This window comes from Salvia splendens, chromosome 22 (genome assembly GCF_004379255.2).
Source record: "Salvia splendens isolate huo1 chromosome 22, SspV2, whole genome shotgun sequence".
Lineage (NCBI taxonomy): Eukaryota > Viridiplantae > Streptophyta > Magnoliopsida > Lamiales > Lamiaceae > Salvia > Salvia splendens.
The window spans coordinates 12,611,645-12,634,458 of NC_056053.1; the positions used below are offsets into that span (position 1 = coordinate 12,611,645).

The window sequence follows — 22,814 nt, forward strand, 5'->3', positions numbered from 1 at the left end:
AGTTTGGAGACCTCTAACTATAGATGGAGTACTTACAATCCTGCTAATAGCAGAACATAGCTTCTTTAGTACATTTGTAGAAGCAAAAAATCAAATTAAGATACTGAAAAATCTAATTGATGTGACGGACGGTAGATGAAATTATACAGTACGAAAATAGTTGTAAATGATCTCAAAACAAAAGATACTAATATCATTAGGGCAAGTGTTGATAGGATTTAGGGGAAAAGGATTTGTGCATAGAGTGGATTTTGTGTGTTAGTAAACTAAGCGTGGAGCTTGTTTTGTAGACATGACAAAATTGATGCCAAAGGCAACTTGGTGTCGGCCTGTCGCCATACCAGATCGAGACCATGCCAGGCATACCGAATCAGATCGAGACCATGTCACACCTAATAGTTGGAATAGGAAAACGAGCAGGGAATGCTCAAACTTGTTAAATTCGTCGTGGAATGAAAAAGAAACTAGTAGTTCGGAATGTGGTGGTCGTGAGGGAGCTTATCAGCCAGCCTTCCCTGAGCAAGACAACAATGATGGTAATGCCATAACAAACACAAGGATTCAATTTCTCACACTCATAAGTGCAGATGAATCTACAAAACCACCAACACAACAGAATTCAATCATCCAGAGACAAAATGTTTTCCCTGTAAAGTAATTTTATCAAGATATTGAATTCATGTAAAAACCTCTCAATTCATATTCTATTGATAGTGCACACAATACACACACACTCTGAACCCACTATTCCTACTACTAATGTACACTGGACTGACTACAAAACCCAATGCAAACTAGTTCATATCAGTCCAGACCTAAGCTAGGGACAAAAGTTTGTAAAATAATCAATCACCTATATTTCTAAGATCTAGGATCTACTTCTTCTTTCGTTTCCATATCTCTGACACTGTTCACAATGTTTTGGATCTTCTTTCCAAGAGATTGATTGTGTTCCTCAATGTGTTCGAATATCATTTCCAAATGCCTTTTGTATGTAGCAACTTTCTTTTTTTCAACTGCTAGCTGTTGCGATAGTTCCCGGATTTTATCATGCTCGTTGGGGTACTGGTCATAAATGAGATCCCTTCCGCCTTTACCAGGAGTTAGAGGATGAGTATGCTCCTTCAAAAATTTTGTAACCGTCCATTTACCCGAACTCAGTTTCCTGACTAAAACCATGGCTCTGCAACCAACCCTTGTCTCAGCCCTTTGCCTTACGATCTTCTCACGTTTGTCAGGCATCCTGAATCCCTCTTTGTTGCAAACCAGTGCCCGACCAATGGCAGTGCCATCACGCCTTGATCGAGAAAGCTTGCTCACACGGATGACAAAACCAACTCTCGTCGCATACAAGTTATAAAAAGCATGTGCTGCAGCTTCAGACTCAAACTCTTGGCCCACATATGGTTCGTCGACGCAATTAACATCCTGCAACTCATCCAGTTGAAACAATTCCCTCACCGAGGAATCTTCGTCCACCTTAATGTCCAGTCCGTCAGCAGAACTCCCAACAATTGCATCATCATCATCTCTTCCTTGGTAATTAGTAGAACTTCCTACTACCTCGCCATTTACATCACCATTTATCTCATAATCCATCAAAATCTTGTGCAATAACTAGTTCCTATATTAAAGAAACTCTGCATATTAGGATCGCCTGTCTTCTACAATCATTTCAACTATCTTGATAACTAGAATGTTAAATCACATGTAAATACTACTAAATCATTTTAGTAATGTTTCTGCCATCTATAATTTATTTGATGCACCTTTCAAAATATTAAATACTACTCCATTTGCATTCATACAATTCATACCAGAAAAAGGAAACATTCTATTTTTTTTCTTTTTTCGCTTTGAAACAGGCTAAGCTCTGCTGATTAAATGATCAATCCTATACCTTGGAAACAGAACAAAATAGAGTGAAAAAGAAAAAGAAAAAAACAATAACAATCGCTTTCCCTTCTTCAACCCTGGAAATTTTAGGCATTGTTAGCATTAAAATCCAAAGAGAAGGAGTTGCACAGAATGGAATCCGAATCCGAATAAAAAATTTGCAATCCCCAACATTCATCAGTTACACGATTCAAAATTCTCCGTTGCAACAAAACAAATAAAGGAAAGAGAGAGGATTGAGCATATAGGCAAGTAGGTTGACTCATGATCCGCACGAATCGAGGGAGAAAGGGAATCGGAAAAGGAGGAAGCGTACCGGAGGGATTGGCGTGGCCGCCGCTTACTTTGAGGCCACTGTGTGGGGCCGAAGCACGAAGCAATTGAGACTGAGTTAAAGAGGGCAGGGATTTGCAAGCTGCCATTTTAAATGCAAGGGCAATTCCGTCCTTTCTCCCAACCCCCCAACCACGAAATTTTGTGGTCACCCATATTCTCTTGGCTAGTACGTCCACATGTATAATTTTATGTTTACAAGTACTACATCCGTCCCACAATATAAATCACTTCTTTTAGTATGAACACGAATTTTGAAAAATGTAAAAAAATTGAATTGAATAAGTTAGTGTACTATGAATTCCACTTATATATATACTCTCTCTATCCCATAAAAACATGGGCAATGAGTATGACACTAGAATTAAAATAAAATTGGTAAAGTAAGAGAGAGTATGAGAATGATATGGTAAAGCAAGAGAAATGAAGATAATGGTAGTTAAAGTAGTGTTAGTCTATAGTGAGGCCTACATTTTTAAATGAGTAAAAGGCCAAAACTGGTCATAAACATATGCCAATTTTACGAATTTGGTCATAGACTTTATCTTTGGAATTTTTGCATACTGAACATTTCAACTCTGATCACAATCGGTCCTACACTAAATTTTTTGTCTATATTTAACGGCCCACGGTATTAAACCCGATTTTGACCAAATTAATGAATAACACATACTATAATTAACCTAGAAAAATTCCATCCAAGCACAATTCCACATGGATCAAAGTTCAATCCAAAACACAACTACAATGAATTATAATGAATTATAAGTGGAATTAAAATTTTGTAATGAATCATGATTCGAAGTTGAAAATTGGAGCAAGAGAAAGAGGATATAATTAGAAGTTAGAGCATCCACTAAAGGCAAAAGGGGGCGGACGCCTCGGAGGGGGCGACGACAGGGCGGTCTATAGTGGCCGAGACGTCCACCCCGAGGCGGACGAATCAAAGTGGGGCGGACGAGGTAGCGGCGGATAGGGGGCGAGGACAGGGCGGTGGGGGATAGGCGCGCCGGTCTATAGTGGGGCGGCGGTCGGCGCGCCTTAGCCCCCACGAATTTTTTTTTTATTTTTTGAAAATTTCTCTTATAAATACCACTCACCCACCATCCATTTTCACCATTTTCACACACTCTCCCTTCATTCACTATCTACACTTCCACTCTCTAAAAATGCACGCTGGAGACGACGAATTACCTGGCTCGCACGAATCGGGATATGACGGCAATCCATCCCAGCCGTCGGGATATGGCGGCTATCCTTCTCAGCCGTTAGGATATGGCGGCTCTCCGTCCCAGCCATGGAGTTGGAATCAATCTCCCCCGCCGTGGGCATCGAGTCCAACTCCTCCACCATCTAAGTCGTGGAGGTCTTCGAGTCCAACGCCCCAACCTTTGCCGAGGAATCTGAACCGCTCGCCGTTTGGAGATTACAGAACCCAACCTCGACGCCCTTCACCATCCGCGTCCGGAGACCCCTTACCAATCCAACAGCTCTCCTTTCACTCAGGCAGATCAAGACGCACTGGATATGATGTTCAATCTGCTTAGTTCCGGCGTACCAGATACGCCAGTTGCGACGAGAGGCGGGGGGTCCGGCGGCGGTGGCGGTGGCGGATCGGGCTATGTCAGCGCCGGCGGTAGCTCGGGCAATAGCGCCGGTGGATCAGGCAGCGGCGTCAGGTCCGCGACTGGCGGAGCTTCCAGCGGCTCAGTTCCAGCCAGACGGCAAAAGGCCACTCACTACACCAAAGAGGAGTCCGTTGCTGTGGCGAGGGCGTGGGATGCCGCCACATCCGACCCCATAGTGGGCACCGATCAGAACGAGTTGAGCTTTTGGAAGCGCGTCGTAGCGGCGTACAACGAGTTCAAACCTCACGGTGCCAAATCGCGTGACGCGGAAGTGGTCTAGGATTCTGCCGCCCACCCGGCGGTTCACGGGCATATACTAGAACAACCTGCTCCATGCGGAGAGTGGCCGAAGCGAGGCTGACGTGAAAACACTTTCGATGAGCCAATACAACGCGCTGGGCTATCCCAAGTTCACAATGTGGGAGGAGTATCTAGTTCTCGAGGATTGCCTGAAATTCAAGGCCATCTGTGCGCAAGAGCAGGCTCCAGCGCCGAAGCAGACAAGACACAACATTGCCGGGGACTACAGCAGCGGCAGCGGCAGCGGCTCACAATCGTTCGACCTGAACAAAGAGCAAGCCGAAGAGCCCTCCGCTACACACTCTAGGCGAGCCCGCTGATGTAAATCAAATAATGTTAATTTTACTCTAAGATTTCTCCTAATTGTTATATTAAATCATATATCAATTTATCATTAAAGTTTAATTATTATTTATTTGTTGATATATGTACATACATATTGGAGATATACATGTGGCCTAAAGTCTAATTTGAGATTTATTTATTTTGGTCAGCAACTATACACGTGGGGCCTAACAATTAATAAAAAATAAAAGTAGTTGAGGATTTGGAGGAAAGAATCGTGACTTACTTGACCAAGAAGAAGAAAAAAAAGAAAAAGAAAGTAGTTGAGGAAAAGAGGGAGACGTGATTTTACTTGGAGGAGGAAATCAACATATAAAAGGCAGACGCAACTTTTGACTTTAGGAGGAGACTTTTGACCATACGAAACAGAGAGAAATACATAGAATTCCATTGAGCAATTGAGGGGAGGATCTCACACGAATTCAGCGTGAGAAAGAGAGAAGAGAACGGAGAAAATTCCAGTCATCATCTGCTTCAAATTTACTCCATGATTTCTAGGGTTTTATCTCCATTTATCATTGTTCTTGGTTTAATTATGTTAGGCTAAGAATCTTGTGTTGCTCCAAACACGTAGTATGACATTTTGATTTCGTGATTTATTCTATGCTCGTTTTTATCTCATGTTCGTTATTACTACTTATTTGATTGAATGAATTTATTACTTTAGGTGCATCTTTAGTGATAATTCTATAGTTTTGATTTAATGCTTCTTTAGCTTGAATTGAGATGGATTGTGGTGGTAATGAATTATCAATTGGAATTGTTTAGATGACAACTTGATAATGGATTTTGATCTTAATTGCAATTGTACTTTGAATCTCGCGCTTCCGTAGGGTTCTTAGGATTATTGAATTTGGTTTAAAGAGTAAGTGTTTAGCTATTCTTTGACTAGTTGATGCTTAGCATGTTTAGTGCTTGCTGGGTGAATAATTTTAAATTGTCCCGAACGTATGAGATAGAATTGAATGCATAAGATTAATCCGTGTCTTGTTTACAAGTGTTTGGAGTAACAATTTTCTCGCTTGTGTTAAATTGAATTCAACTTTATTTTTCATTATTTTCAGAAAACGAACTTCAAACAAAAACCTTAATCTTTATTGTTATTTTTATTTATTTGGAGTTAAACGAACTTACCTTCCCTGTGGATCGACACCTTAAATTACTATACACGAAGCTGTACTCTTGCAGTGAAGTGGTAATATTAGGGATAATTTTGTGAACTTGAGTGCATATCTATTCTGATTTAAAAAGACCTAAAATTACACATCAAGTTTTGGCGCCGTTGCCGGGGGAGGCAATAGGTTGTTTAACTTTCTGTTTTATTTTTATTTTTATTTAATCTTTTTAATTTTATTTTGTAGGTACTTAATTCGTGTTCTTACGAGTGATAGCTATCTACCACGTCTGGACTCGAAGACGAAGGAGTGTTTTATTTGTCTTAGTATCTTTCTAACTCCTTGTGTTTTTTTTTAAAGTTTGCTAGTACACATTCAAGCACACATTTTTTCTAAGACTAACCCCGAAGTTGTCGAGAGTCTCGCTTTCGGTAGAATTGGTATATTTGAGTTGTGCTTGGTTTCTTTTCTGTTGTGTAGGTGTTCTAGAAAATTGAAAACAGAAAAAAAAATAGTGGATGCGAACCAGATCTAAGGGTACACCGCAATTTGGGTTATTGATACATCATAGAAGAGGGCAGAATTCAGCTGTGATTGATACACATCAGGACTATCAGAGTCCAGTGAGAGAAAATCCACTTCTTGAAACAAATTTTGGGAGTAGTAGCAGTGATTCAGAAACTGAGTCGATGGCTGAAAATAATAACAATGCTCCTCCTGTGGAAAAGTTTGGCGATACTGTCAGATCAGGAGTTGATCACCCGGGAAATTTCACCTATGCTACGGATAACATAAGCATCCCACCTCACTACATCAACTTGGTGAATGGTGGCACCTTGTTCCATGGTCGTGAAGACGAAGAGCCCATAAGCCACCTCAATGCATTCTATGAGTTGACCATGAACCACAGACCTGCGAATGTACCACATGATAATATCAAGAGAGCTCTCTTTCCTTTTTCGTTGAGAGACAAAGCACGAGAGTGGTACGACTCACTTCCGGGGTACAATGTGGCGACTTTTGAAGATCTGAAATCCAAGTTTCTCCTGGAATATAATTCACCAATGAAGATCGAGAGATTGAGGGATGCCATCACATCTTTTCGGTAGCAAGATGATGAATCTTTTGCTGAAGCATGGAAAAGGTTTACTGATATGTTGAGAAAGTGTCCCAGCCATGGTCTTGCTCCTGGCCGTGATCTTGTCAAATTTTACCAAGGCTTAAACAATGAAAGCATGAGACTTATAAATGCAAGTACTGGTGGAGATCTTGATAATAAGACACATGAGGAAGTGAGGACCTTGTTTCAAAAACTAGCAGATAATCAAAGAAACTGGTACAATCCAAGGAGAGTGGTTAAGAAGAAAGGAAATACCTTTGGAGCTTCAGTAGAATCCGAAAGAATGACAACGGTTGAGGCACAACTAGCTAATATTAGCACCCAAATGACATCGGTGGTTAAAATAGTATCTTCCATGCAGCTGAACCCACAACCTCAAATTGTTGCAATGGTTAAATGTGGACTGTGTCAAGGTGGGCATCACACAGATCAATGCCAAATGATCAAATCCCAAGAAACAGTTGAAGATGTGAATTATATAAGCAATAACCGCCAAGGTTTTAACCAAGGGGGTCAATTCAATAACAATCATCAGAATTGGAAGTCTCAACAACAAGGGAATTGGAACCAAGCTGGGTCAAGTAACAATGGTGGGAACCAATGGCGAAACAACTCCCAACCCCTTGGTTTTGATAAGAAACCATCACTAGAAGATCAGATGGGACATATATTCTCTTTCATGTCAAAGAGTCAAAAAGAGAATGAGTTCTTCAAAGAGAAAACAATTGAGAAGTTTGGACAGCTCGAGGCTTCTATGAGGAATTTGGAAACACAAATAGGGCAGCTTGCTACAGCTTCTCATACAAGAACTCCCGGCACCATTCCAAGTGATACATTGCCCAACCCCAAGGGAAATGAACATTGCAAAGCAGTCACCCTGAGAAGCGGAAGAAATTTGGATTCAATGCCTTTAATGGACGACCAAGGTACTTCCGACATCTCGCACGCAGGGGCGGACGAGGTGTTAGGCTTGCATTCCTCGCACGCAGGGGCGGACGAGGTATGTAAGGGAAGTCCCGCGTTGGTGCAGGATGCCCAATATGGTCAAGAACATGCTGCATCCGGCAGCAAAGAACAAGGCGATGAATCTAAGTTAAATGGAAGACTTACAGCAGGAGAGAAAGACAAAGAGGTCAATGAGACAGAACCTAAGAAAAGCAAATCCAGTATTCCTAACGACTTTCCACCGCCTCCATATCCATTCACGAGAAAGAAGCGAGTGCAGCAAGAAAAGAGTTTTGAGTGAATGATGAATGTGATTAGGGTTTAGGAACAACCAGATCTAAACGTCCTAAACAATTCATCCATAATTTCTTAACAAATAAACAAAAACGCAAGTCAGCAGTTCAGATCCAACCAAATAAACTGCGATAAAATTACTCAGCTAGAAGATATTCCTAAATCATAACCCAAAGGAGAAACAGAAAACTCATGCATGGGAAACAGAACAGTCCAAGGTAAGCTGAATTCATAACATCGAAATTACTTCACAAAACGAAACATTCAAGTTGATTACAGCAAGGAAACTTAAAAACGAACATAGCAAAACACAAAATAAAGATTGTATCTTCGCCCCTTCTCGGAACGGTGTTACACAACTCCCAACTTGATTTAAACTACCACCCCCACTAAAACTAGAACCCAAGTGTGTGTGTGTGTGACAAAAATTAAGTCTGTGGAGTAAGATGAGCTCTCATTTTAGCCCTAGAAGAGAGCCGAATTCTAAGATGTATCTCTATGTATCCCTCTCATCCGTCCTTTCCTACTCGCGCTGGGCTTTGTATATATAGAGAGACGTAGGGCTCAAATCCCTAGGGTACCGTCCTCTCGAAAAGTCACTTCTGCCCTTGGCTTTAGGGGCCTTCGGATTACGCTCAATCTTCCATATGGGGAAGGCTCCTGCTGGCTCCACTCCATTCTGACTTGATTAACTCAGCACAGCAGTTTCTCCTTCATTCCTCTTGTTCTGTCCTTCCGCCCAGTTGAACTGTTCATTATCTGGTTATGGAGGAATTCACACACACCTGGCTCACATTTACACGTTAGATTACAGAATTGAGTATAATTTTATCACAGAACACATGCATGAAACGAGCCTTATCAATATACAATGATGATATCCAATAAGAATAAAACTAAAATGCAATAGTTAATCATTTGTTGATAAACCATTGATAAAATATACCAAAGAACGTGGCCAAGCAATCATATGCCCAACTGTTTGAGACAACTCTTGAAAGTTTTCGTAGGGCCTTATCAATTGCACTTGAGGTTCAACTACAACTTTAACATTTATTTCACACCAATAATCCTAATGCTTGTCCTCCAACTTTTGTATTTGGATCGATGCTATAAATACATCCTTTAGCAACAACCTTGTTTGTGAAAATACTCCGGAGATAAACATACGTTCCAACCTCCAAAAAATGAAAATAGATTAATAACCATTTTTAATATGAAATATATTTCAAAATTCTATAAAATTAAAAGCAAAGATACCTGATCAACATCAGTTGAGGTAGGATTCAGTGAGCTCGACTCAGAAACTCTTATATCTGGCCCTTCGTGTACTTGCGAAGCACAAATTCTTTGTTGTGTCTCAAGCATAGCCTCTAGTCGAGCATTTTTTTCTTTGTATTTCATTAGTAAACGGTTCGATGTACTCTTAGAAGTTCCATTCCATATATCCGAGGGGCACACTCGTTTACCCATCACCCTTGCGTGTCCTAACTTATCTTTCCCCATGACTTGTGCAAATACGTTATTTGGAGAAATTGCATCATCAGAACCTTTAGGAAGCTGATCACTGCATTCTACCATTGCTGTCTGTTTACAAAGATTTTAAAATTAATGCACACATTAAAATTTCATATGTATTTCATAAAATGAACAAATGTATCATTACATACAAGTTTGCTTGAGACATCAGTACTTGAATTTCCATTTGAGACACATAACATGAACTAAATAACTGAACACGCGATGGGCACTTCCCATGTTCCTTTGTCTAGGAAAATGTAAAATTGTCAGTTTACTATCATGTTGTAAAAACAATTATGAAATGAAATATATAAGAAAGAAAATATTACCAATTTCGCTTTCACTCGAGCAAATGACGTCTTTTCGGTTCTCTGGTTCATTAACTTCTTTGCTCGAGCGTTTTTGTTTCTCGTGCTTGTTTTCTAATAGCAAGTAAAAAAAGTGAATTCATAGCATATATCAATATATAGGGAAGATTTTGAATAAACCTTTGAATCTTCTGTTTTCCAAGTCTAAGGCTTCTTACTAAGAAGGTCAAGTAGGGAAATTCGATGAATCTCCTCATGAGTTTTCCAATAGGGGACTTGGCCAGATCTAGTAAGAAGAAAAATGTATTCACAACCTAGATAGGATTTGGCTACCTATTGGTATGGTTGCGGTGTTTGTGATAATTCTCTCTTACCTAAGAAGAGATTAGTAACACCGGTGTGGTAAAGCATTGAAAGGATCTAATACGAAATGTATTCTTTATTGCTATCTACTGAAGAATATATTTCAGAAATTTTAGTATTTTCTAGTCTATGAAATTAATATCAATATTGTTTATTTAATCAGATGCCACTTTGACTTATCAATATGGGAGAGTTTGTACGTAACTCAAACATGATATCTTGGGTGGTAGTAGTTGAATAACATGAAGGTATTGAAATATTATTTCATAGAATTCGCGTGCCCAGTGTGGTATGATTAAATCCCCAGGAGGTGTTTGAAATAAGGAATTTATTATTCAGAAATCAGCGCAGTTGGAATTTCATTCCATGAATAATAAAAAAAGTTTCAAACTAGAAAACTCTTTGGAGAATTAATTTAATTCAAGTCACGTAGCAGACAAAAGAATTAAATTGATGGATTAAGATAATCTTAAACGCGGGAAATATTATAAAATAAAATGGACCCAAGTTATTTGTAATTTGGTGATTTAGATGGGAGTGCAATATTATTCTTTAGTGGAACAAAATAATATTCCATTGATAATATATTAAATCATGAGTCAATTGATTTAATTAGATATTTATCTAATGGATGAGCCCAACATCTAAATTGCTCCATGGATCCCCACTCTAGCCCAAACTTAGTCCAAGCTTATAAATAGTGATGAGATGTGGAAACCCTAGCACACAAGACATAACACAATTCTCCTACTTTAAACCCTAGCCCCCACTCATGTGGCTTCTCTCTCCCTCACCTCGATTTTTGAGCCTCACCAAAGGGAGAGCTAGGGTTTTGATTCTTGTTTTATCTTGTTCATTCTAATCCATAGAATTGAATAGAGGTAGATTGTTTTGTGTAGTGTTCTTCCTAGATCTCAGCACACTATTATTGATTCTTCGAGATCCGCCCACACGAATGAATAATCAAGGGCATGGGAAAAGAGTGGAAGATTCGTGGTCGATAAATCAAGGATCTTCGGGTGGTGCAACTAGCAACGTCAATCCTATGATGGATCAAGAGGTAACAATCGAATCTATATCAAATTGCATGTCAACGTGTTTATTTGATGTGTTCATCTATAGATCTAGAATAATTGCATGAAATTGGAATCGAATGCATAATTACCTAAATAGATCCGTAACGACCTGTTTGTTTTCCGTGTCTTCCGCTGCGGTAGTCCCAACAATTGGTATCAGAGCCAATTTTTAGGCTCTGATTATGTATTTGATTAATTGAATTTTTTGAAAATTATAGTGTAAAATTTGGGATTTTCGAAAATAAGGCAATTACATGTTATATGTTTATAATATGTGTTGGATCTATGTTTTTCTTGATTTTATTTTCGGATCTATGATATGATGTTCTATATCGATATTGAATATTGAGATTATTGGATTTAAATCCTAATATCTACAAAGTATTCTAGATCTATGATGAACATTATTAGATCTATATATTCTAAGTAATATGTACTAGATTATATGTTTGAATTGATACATATATGTATGTGTTTAAGTGAATATACGTGTTTTGAATCAAGAAATAAAGTGATCCATGATTGAATACTTGGATCGATGAAAGAATATTATGAATGTTGAATTTTATTCAAGTTTTTCATAAGAATATTCTAGATCTAAGCAAGTATTCATAGATATATAGTTTTATGTTCTTAATATGCTAGAACAATTTAAATTGCTAAAAGCTTGAAATTTAAATGTGCATATTGGTATGAACGTAAAAGATTGTTACAATTGAGAAACGATTAATTTAGATTTAAGATTGCGGTCAAGCGAAGCGACCGCGATGAATCAAGTTAATTAATTTGAAAACGAACAAAGGAACACAAGGGTTAAACCCTAGGTGTGTTCAAATACCGGGCTGCGGATCTCGCCTTGTCGGGGATCGCCGATCCAGATCCTGCTGAACAAGGCAGTGACGGTGGCTGGGGCATCGCCGTCTACACCGGGCAGCAGCCGTGGTCTTCGGACAGCGGCAGTTTGCTTTTCGGGCAGCCAAGGCAGCGAGTAGCAGCAGCAGCAGCGACTCCGAGTAGCAGCAGCAGCAGCGACTCCGAGTAGCAGCAGCAGCAGCGTCGTCTTCGGGCAGCGGCAGAGGAGCTGTCCTCTTTGGACAGCAGCTGTGTTCTCGCCGGGCAGCAGCTGCACAGCCGCTGGTCAGCAGCGGCGATCAGCTCCAGATCTTGGCAGCTGCGACGTCGTCTTCAATATGCACCGCGTCGGACAGCCGTGCTTATCGCCGGCTTGTGGCAGCGGCACCAGCCGCTTTGGACAGCGGCCTCCCTAACTTCGGTTGGGGCAGCGGTCCTCGTTGATGGTTAGCGCCTGCTGCTCCAGTGGGAGCGGCAGAGTCGGACGGCGGCAGTCGCGTGAGGTGGCGGAGGTCGGGCGCGGCAGCAGCGGCTGCTGCAAGGCCCGGTGGCTGCCCAAACCCTAATTAGGGTTTTGGGTTCCATCATCTCGTCGTTTCGTTCTTCGTTTTCAATTCGTTTCTTGATGCACAAGTTTATAATTTAGGTTTAAAATCCTAGACCTAGAAGAATTGTTTATTCAAGCTTCCAATTTAAAGAGAATTTGTTGCCTTCTTTAAAATTGTCAATTGGAATAATTAGTTCAATAATTGATTTAATTTGTTAATTAGTTGATTTTGATGGATTCTTTCCATCTAGATAATATCATGATAATTAACATAAGGAAATTCAATATTAGATTGATCTAATTTTTGGCTTTTCCATAATCGGATGGAATTTTTAAAGATTATTCTCTCAATTTGCTTTCATGTTTTATTTTAAGGTTTAATTGAAATTGCCTTTATTTTAATTGGTGTGTTGTGGAATTATTTCCTAGAGAATATACCTTGGTAAGAGGCATAAGTTTTTCAATTATGTAAAACCTTAAAATTTCGAAAATAACATAATTAATAATTGGATGGATTTTATTTGGAATCAAATTCCTAGTTTGATTTTTGTCTTTCATTTGATGCAAGGTGAATTTTGTTTCATCTAGGTAACGTTAATTTAATTGAAGAAGTGAGAAATTCATTTGGCTTTGACATGCTACTAAATCCTATATTATTAAAATGTGAAATAATTAATTGGATTTTAATTGGAATTCAATTCCTAGTTTAAAATTTGAATTCTATCTTTAATTTTGATGAAGGTGAATTTGTTTCATCTAGATAACATCAAATTGATTTAAAGGTATGAGAAATTCACAGAGCATTAATTTTGCTATTAAAAACGTCAATTATTTATTCAAGTTGAAATTTGTCTTTAATCTTTGATGAAGGTGAATTTTGTTTCATCTAGAAACATCGTTATAAATTAAAGATGTAATAAATTTCTTTTTATCATGTGATTTTATGAAAGCTATGAGAATTTTAATTCTCGAATTTAATTGGTGTGTTTTAAATGGATTTAATCTTGATTGGATAAGTGTGGATTTATATATCCAAGTGGGCATTTTAAATTAAGACTTAGCTAATCTTTTATGATATACACCTAGACATTAATTTTAGGATAATGATGGATTAATTCTAACAAAGCAAAATCCTAAGTATATTAAAAGGTAGTTCTAATAATCAAGATACGTTGTTTTAATTAATAATGTATGATTATTTAAGATTAGACTTAATGTCTAGATAATCTTGTTTATGTGAAGGTAGAATTATAATTCTATCTATATTAAATGCTTAATTAAACAATCAAGTTTCGTCATTATGGTTATGTGAACTACTTGTATATGTGTTTACATGTTTTAATGATTATTGATGGATATTTGATTTGAGTTATGATTTTATTTGTTAAAATCTAGTTTAACTTGAGCATCACCTATGTACATATTGCATTGCATGCATAGCTAGTACATGTTTAATTATACTTTGAATGTGGATGCCTGCCTAATCTGCTTAAGTGATAATTAAACCCTTAAAACCACCAACAAGAAAATATGAAGCGATAATTTCAACATGTTTGTATATGGCCTCCATAAAATTGATCTAAGTACGAAGTAGTGACCGGCCTGTCTTTACGGGAGGAACATTACCAGTTTGTATGTTTAGATTTCTCTAGATAAAGGTTATTAAAATCGTAAAATTAGTTTATCAGTATTATCGCGACTGGTCTTTACTGGAGCAATACTGCTGTGAAATTATAAGGACTTGTATTTTAATAATGCTTAGAGGGAGCTATAGGAGGAGGTGCTTGTCCGGTTCGACCTTTCTTTAGAGGAGTTCATGCACAAGTAAAGAATCCTTAGTGCTTAATTTTATGGTTAAAACGGTTTAGCAATATTAGTCAGCCATGTCATTCTTATGGTCTCTGGACTATCTGTCGATATTGTGGCCAGTAAAACTTATGAATTTCTTGCATGAATATGACATGGCTTCCTCATTGAAGAACGTTTGTGCTTGGATTTTGTGGATGTAAAATGGATGAATTGATTTGTGGTTATTTGCAATTCCATGAAATTTTAGATGTTTATATTATTGGTGTTGATTCTTAGCTTGAACGAAAGACGATTACTACTTGGGATATTTATTATACGATACTTAGTTCGAGAAAGCATGATTCTGAATTATATAAGGGATGGAAAAAATAGACTTGATGTTGACCTTTTGGTCAATGACTTGAAGTTGGTTCTCAGTGAGGACCGTCCTCCTACATTCCATCTACAAGATGAGGACAAGGAATTGCACGCTCAGTGGCATACCGCGGATTGTCATCTCAAGGGTTCTGTTGGCCACTATTGCCAATGCCCTTGAGAGGTTTGACGAACCCAATAGGCCATTGATCAACAAACCTAAGTGGTTTGAAGAAGTGTCCTCCTAGGCAACAACTGGACTTGTTGTGAAGCATTTGACGAATAAGGTAGTGAAAGATGGCCAAACATGGGCAATTACGTCCTAGTCAAGCATGGCTATTTTGATGAACTTCTCTTGTCGTGGGGGGGGGGGGGGGCAAATTGACCCAGAAACCCGGCAGATAATGATCCTTGATGGGCTTCCAGATAGCTTTAATGAAGTCAGAGATGAAATTTTATTTAGCGACTGATAAGGCTAATTTCATGCATAGATATAAGGGTGAAACTCATTCATTTGCGGGGTCCAACACATGTTTTAAGCCAGGTATGTAAAAGGTTTTCACCAGATCTAGGAATAGAGAAGGACAATTGCATGGTCCAAGGAAACTGGCGAATAAGTGAGCAATTTGAAGAAAAATTACAAGACGGAGGAAATCAAGGGGCTGAAGGGTAGAATGGAGATTTCTACGAAGGCTTCTAGAAGATTATGTCCGCACCTATATAAAGAAGAAAACATGCAATCAGAGGGGACCTTCTCGGTGGAGGCCTGATGACTAGATTGTTGCTCTAGCTCACTCTCTTCTACATACTTTTGGGTTTTATCGGGAAATTGTAGGGGTCTAGGTTTTACTTGGCTAGTCCGTAGTTGGGCAACACCGTTCTCGCAGAGGGCGAAAATACACTTTAATCTCTTTCATTTTACTTTACCATTGCGAATTTCACCGAGCTTCGCCGTTCGAAGCTCGGCACTGTTTATTGTTGAATTTCCATCGTTTATGCAATTTCTATTTTCTGTGTTTGAGCTGCTGTTGATTTCGATTATGGAAGTTTATCATTTTGAGTTTGTTGCGATCGCTGAGTTGGATGTCTGAATTTCATGTTGATTGCTGAGTTTGAGTAAGATCATTGAAATCTAGTGTTGATCGGAGCAGATTTGTTGAATCTGAGACTATGGAGTTGAATCAGGTTGTTGTTGGGTTCGGATTGTTTGGGTTCGGAGTGGGTTAAGCATCCGACGTTTGGATCTGAAACAGAGTGATTGAGATTTATGCCTAACTTTCGTGTTTTCTTTTCATTCCGTCTAGTATATGTAGATCTGTTTTATTTCCAGCTGTTTGCAAGTTTTCGACGTCTGAATTTCTATATTCTGTTCGAATCTAGATACATGCTCTGCTTTCTTCATGTTCGTGTTTAATTCAGTTGATGAGATGCGTGTTGCTATTAGTAAAATCCTTAGTTAGTTAGTTGCAGCTTTCCTTCCGTACTTGATATTTCTGGAAGTTGGTCCCCACTTTTATTCGCTTTCTATTTAGTTTAATTAGGAAGTTGGTTGCTAAGTCTAGAAAGGTAGTTGGTTATTTCGTAGTCATGAGAATGTTCGATGTCAGCATGAAGTTTACAGTTTCCTAGGTCTAGTGTTTGATTTTGTGCCTAGGTCTAATAGTAGTCAACCTCAACCCAATTTGCGTGGCAACAGCCGCTTTTTAAACCAAGGTCTCTAGATGCTTTCTTACGCGTCCATCTTCGTGGGATCGACCCCTGCTTCTCTATACTAATCTATAGTATAACAGGTTGAGGGATCTTTGAAACACGAGCTTGTGTGTCCAACGACTGAGTCTTCTATATTCCCTTGAGTTCCTAGACCTAGTGATCTAGTGGATTCATTGGACTTAGTAGCTCGACCTAGAACAGTAGAACACACCGTACACACTCTAGCTCCAAGTGGCTTTTCAAATGGCGCCGTCGCAGGGGATGGATGACGTAATTTGTTATTGTGTTTAGAGGATTTTGGCGTACATAGTTTTAATTTCTCTTTTCTTTTTCTTTAATTTCAGTTTATGAGCAAAGGCTCACGGTTTGGACACTGGGGTGACTCATCTGAGTGGAGGAACGAGCAGTTTATTTGGCAAGTCAAGGACACAGCATCTACAGTTACCACCAGATCGGGGTTATCAACGGGAGATCCATTTCCGTTCGGTTCAGAAAGTGAAGAGGATTGGAATTTGTCAGGAAGGAAGGATCCTAAATCATCTTTAGAGACAGATACAGAGGAAACAGAAATCGGAGACATGGCGCACGTAGTCGATCCAGATCGAGAGATTGGTTCGCTCACTGCCCATCTCGATGGTGAGCCAGCCCAAGCTATAGTGATGAATCCACGCCAGAGGGCCATTGAGATCAAGACGAATGTGCTCGGCATCCTACCAACATTCTCTAGGCATAGGAATGAGTGCCCGTATGAGTTCTTAAATGAATTCAGCAAATAGTGTAGCATTCAGAAGAGACCGAATGATGCAACGGATGAGGACTATCACCTGCGCGCGATTCCTTTTGCCTTGAAGGGGGAGGCCAACACGTGGTTATTAAGGTTACCCCCAGATTCTATCCGCACATGGATGGACTTTAAATTGGAGTTCCTAGATTACTTTTTCCCCTCCACAAGACAAATGCTCTGATGAAGGAGATAGTGGAGTGCAAACAGGACTACGACGAGTCGTTGAGCCAATATTGGTCACGATTCAAGGGGTTGCTGGACGCCTGCCTGAATCACAGAATGATCGAGGCAGAGATTTATTATTTGTTTTATGAAGGAGCAAACCCCGAGTCGAAGGATTTGATGAACTCCTCGAGTGGGGTAAACTTTACGAAGAAGAGGGGTAGCGAGGCAAGAGAGATTCTGGGAAAATTGATAGAGGCTAAAAATGCATATGACAGCCCGAGGAATGCTATGAGGAGGGGAACAACAAATTCCCTGAGGGAGCAAGATGATGAGAGAGTAGAGGCGAGAATAGATAGGCTCGAGAAAGCATTGTTGAATGCAATAGAGAAAACCACTCCGCCAGCTACACAAGTGAAAGATAAATCTTCAGGTCTAGGAGATATCCAGCTTCAGCAATGTTACGGTCCCCAAGAGGAAGAGTACCAGGCCCAGGTTAATGCGATGGGAAGTTGGAATCCCGATGGGAGTTGGAACACAGGAAGACAGAGAGACGCACCCTGGAGGAACCATCCCAATTTTAGATGGTCTGACAACGATCCGAACCAGCCCCCTCCAAAACAGAACACTCAGTTGACACATCGACCAGAAAGACAGACTAACTGGTCTGGAAGGAATCATGAAGGGTAGGGCAACTAGAACAATCAGAACCAGAGAGATCACTCTAATTGGGGGAACAAGAATCAGAATCAGTGGAACTCTTATATGCCACCACATCAAAGGAACTACACCGGAAATTATTAGAATCCCCAACCTACTTACCAGGAAAATCAAGGGCAGGGAAATCAGTATAACAACAGTTTAGGAGGTCAAGGAAACTTCCGCCAGAATCAAGGAAGTGGTCCGCATCTGGGTCCAGGACCAAGTTCTGGCCAGTCTAATTCTAAACCACCAAGGAATCTAGATGATCTGGTACATGACCTAGTCAGTTCTCAACAGCATATACAAAACAATATGCAGTCCAATAATGACGTGGTCCATAAGCTCCAGGATGCTCAATTGGAACAAAAGGCAGCAATGGATATGTTGGCAAAACAAATGTCCCAGATCGCTACATCCTTTAGCGAGATGCGAGGAAACGAATGGAAGATTCCTTCCTCAGTAAGGCAGCCAGACAGAGCTAACATCAGTCAAATCACCTTGCGATCTGGGCGAGGTTATGAAGGTCCAGCGATGAGGAAGGAGGAAGAAACGCCTTCCGTGAAGGGCAATGTAAGGAATGATCTAATTTCCGAGTCCGAGGATGTGGAAGCATGGGGTTCTAGGAATATAGATGACCTTCAGGAAGGTGATTTGGAGAAACCTTTACCAAGTGTGGCTGAACCATTTTTTCTAGACCCAGAGCCAGAAGTGGAGAATGTGGTAGCAAGAAAAAGAACTGATGAGTTTTCGGCTGGAGGTTCTACAGGTGCAGAGAAACAAGTGAAACCGTTCCCACACCGAGGAGAAGCTAAGAAGAAGAAGGATGAACCGGTGGATTTTATGGATATCTTTGGAAGGTTGGAGATTAACTTACCATTCTTGCAGACTCTGAAATTGCCGGTATTCAGTAAGTTCATTAAGGAGTTCATAGCTGGGAAGACCACACCCAGTGGGAAGATTCTAATTGGAGAAAATGTGTCAGCAGTAATTCAGAAGCGAAGGATGCCATCAAAATGCACTGACCCAGGTATGTTCACCTTACCCATTTCAATCGGGGATGTCAGAATTGAGCATGCTACGTGTGATTTAGGGGCATCGATAAATGTTTTACCGCTTTCTATTTACAAGAAGCTGGTTGGAGTAGGAATGGTAGATACAAAGGTGGTAATCCAATTGGCGGATCGGTCGTGCATTTGTCCAGAGGGAGTTTTAGAAAATGTTATTGTCAAAGTGCATGATTTTCTGTATCCGGCCGATTTCCATGTTATTAAAATGAGTGATAATAGCGGTGTGCTTCTAGGAAGACCTTTTCTCCGTACCACTAAGACCATAATTGATGTTTTTGATGGGACCATATGTCTGGACTATAATGGGGAGAAATATACATTTAGCATCGATGAAGCAATGAAGAAACCTTTAGATGTTGAAAATTTGCATGTTATCGATGTTATTAACCCCCTGGTCCAGGAATATCTTGAGACTGAGTTGATGCAGGAGCAGGTGGTTAATTCAGAATTAAGTCACTCTATTGACAGAGAGGTAGTGGATGGTGCGAGGCAATGAACACAAAAGATTTGACAGATGAGGAGCTGGCCGAAGCTATTTCAGAGTTCTGTACGAATCCGAAGTCAGCTAGGTCAAGAGGATCAGCTCATGTGGCTAGTATGGAAACTACTCCCAGGTCTGGGAAGGGAATGAAAACTGATGAAGGAAATAATCCCTTGCCCCAGGAAACAAGTGCTCCCAAGAAAGAATTAAAAACGCTTCCACCGGAACTCAAGTATGCTTATCTAGAAGCGAATGAGACATTTCCAGTAATTATCAACAGCAAATTGAATGAGGAACAGGAAAGGGAGTTACTGGAGGTGATCAGAAGGAATAAGAAGGCAATAGTATGAACTCTCTCAGACCTAGTGGGGATCAGTCCTGATCTTTGCATGCACCACATTAGGCTGGAGGAAGGTGCGAAGGCCTGTAGAGACCCACAACGCAAGCTAAATCCGAACATGAGAGAGGAAGTTCTGAAGGAAGTTTTGAAGCTGCTTTCGCTAGGAATCATTTACTCCATACCTGATAGTGAGTGGGTTAGTCCGGTCCATATGGTACCTAAAAAGTCAGGGATTCAGGTAGTCAAGAACGATAAGAATGAATTGGTTCCCACTCAACTTCTTACTGGGTGGAGGATGTGCATTGATTATAGGAAGTTAAATAAAGCAACCAGGAAGAATCATTTTCCCATGCCTTTTATCGATCAGATGCTGGAAAGGTTGACAGGTAAGCAATATTTCTACTTTCTTGATGAATATAGTGGATACTTCCAGATCTATGTAGATCCCGAAGATCAAGAGAAGACTAAATTTACTTGCCCTTTTGGCACGTATGCTTATAGAAGGATGTCGTTTGGGTTGTGCAATGCGCCAGGCACTTTTCAACGGTGTATGATGAGTATCTTTTCGGATCTGCTGGAGGATTGTATCGAGATTTTTATGGACGACTTCACTGTGTGTGGGAATTCTTTTGACTCTTGTTTAGCAAGCTTGGATATAGTGTTGAGGAGATGTCGGGAGAAGAATTTAGTCCTCAATTTTGAAAAATGTCACTTCATGGTACCCAAGGGAACCGTCTTGGGGCAATTAGTCTCAGAGAAGGGCATACAGGTGGACCCAGCAAAGGTCGACGTGATTTCGAAGTTGCCTTACCCTACGAATCAGAAAGAAGTAAGGGGATTCCTAGGGCATGCGGGTTTCTATAGAAGATTTATTAAGGATTTTGCAAAGATTGCCCAACCACTCACTCATCTGTTGCATAATGATGTGGATTTCGTTTTCAATGAGAAGTGCAAGGAAGCTTTTCAGCTATTGAAAGATAAACTAGTCTCTGCTCCTATTATTAGATTGCCTGACTGGAGTTTACCGTTTGAAATAATGTGTGACGCAAGTGATTACGCAGTAGGGGCAGTGCTAGGTCAAAGAATTGATGGGAAAAGCTATGTGATTTTTTTATGCATCGAAAACACTCAATCAAGCTCAGAAAAACTATGACACCACGGAGAAGGAAATGCTGGCGGTCGTGTATTCCTTTGAAAAGTTCCGACCATACTTACTGGGGTCGAGGGTGATAGTTTTCACTGATCACGCAGCTATTACGTACTTACTGGCTAAGAAGGAATCAAGCCAAGGTTAATCCGTTGGGTGCTACTCTTGTAGGAATTTGATTGGGAAGTCAGAGACAAGAAGGGGATAGAAAATAAAGTGGCAGACCACTTGAGTAGAATTTTCCAGGGAGAGACTGACGAAGCAATACCTGATGCATTCCTGGAGGAGCATCTGTATTACATGGAAAATTTTGCTAGACCCATTAGATGGGAAGAGATCATGGCAGTAATAGGTCTAGGGGATTCTAAAAAAGGGAAGTGCCAGCTGAACGCCGAACCTTGGTTTGCACACCTAGAAAACTATTTGGTCACTGGAGAAGTACCTAGTTCGCAAGAAATTACCCGGGCCCAGAAGATGAAACTGAAAAGCGAAGCCAAGTATTATTTTTGGGACGACCCGTATTTATGGAGAATGGGAGCCGACCAAGTAATAAGGAGGTGTATTCCAGAATGGGAACAGAAGGATGTGCTGAATCATTGCCATGCCCTAGCTTGTGGAGGTCACTTTGGACCGAGGAAAACCGCAAGGAAGGTGTTAGATAGTGGCTTTTATTGGCCTACGTTACACAAGGATGCCTTCGAATTCTACCAAAACTATGAAAGATGCCAGCAGACGGGAGGAATTTCGAAGAGAGATGAAATGCCGCAATTCCCAGTGATTGTTTGTGAGATTTTCGACGTTTGGGGAATGAATTTCATGGGTCCATTTCCATCTTCATATGAGAATACTTACATACTTGTGCCTGTAGATTATGTTTCGAAGTGGATAGAAGCAAAGGCCACCACGTCCTGCGAAGCCAAAGAAGTGTCCAAGTTCCTTAGAGCCAACATCTTTAATAGATACGGGGTGCCGCGCGCAATTATTTCTGACCAAGGGACGCACTTCCGTAACAGGACAATAGAAGCTCTGATGAGGAAATACGGGGTCCACCATAGGCTTTCTACCCCGTATCATCCTCAGTCTAATGGACAGGCCGAGATCTCCAACAGGGAGATAAAGGCGATATTGGAAAAAATGGTGAATCCGTCAAGGAAGGACTGGAGTAAGAGACTAGGAGATGCATTGTGGGCTTACAGGACAGCATACAAAACGCCTATTGGAATGTCACCCTACAGGTTGGTTTTTGGCAAGATGTGCCATCTGCCCGTAGGAGTGGAGCACAGAGCATACTGGGCGGTCAAGGAGATTAACATGATACCCTAGTCTTGTGAGGAAGAGAGGAAATTGCAACTTCAAGAGTTGGAAGAATTGAGACTGGAGTCATATGAGTCCGCAATGTGATACAAGGAGAAGACAAGGCTCTGGCACGATAAAAATCTCCGGGTCAAGGAACTCCAAGTAGGGCAGAAGGTACTCCTTTTTCAATCTAGGCTCAAACTGATGTCTGGGAAGCTAAAGTCCAAATGGGTAGGGCCATACACTGTTGTTGGCCTTCGAGCAAACAGAGCTGTGGAAATTCAGGGCAGTACCTCAAACTCTACTCCATTTTCTTGTT

At 40.3% G+C, this 22,814-nt stretch overlaps 2 protein-coding genes across 2 annotated transcripts; one reads left to right on the forward strand and one right to left on the reverse strand.

Annotated features, from left to right (window-relative positions):
• Positions 1-676: 676 nt before the first annotated feature.
• Positions 677-2,302, reverse strand: LOC121785829 (protein FAR1-RELATED SEQUENCE 5-like). The gene is made up of 2 exons (XM_042184286.1): positions 2,213-2,302; positions 677-1,624 (listed from the first exon to the last, which is right to left on the reverse strand). Exon 2 carries the CDS (start codon positions 1,597-1,599, stop codon positions 862-864), a length of 738 nt encoding a protein of 245 aa, XP_042040220.1. The 5' UTR covers positions 1,600-1,624; positions 2,213-2,302; the 3' UTR covers positions 677-861.
• A 4,469-nt stretch (positions 2,303-6,771) lies between these two features.
• Positions 6,772-7,983, forward strand: LOC121786736. The gene is made up of 2 exons (XM_042185367.1): positions 6,772-7,663; positions 7,853-7,983. The coding sequence occupies exons 1-2, from the start codon at positions 6,772-6,774 to the stop codon at positions 7,981-7,983; spliced, it is 1,023 nt and encodes a 340-aa protein (XP_042041301.1).
• Positions 7,984-22,814: the final 14,831 nt, after the last annotated feature.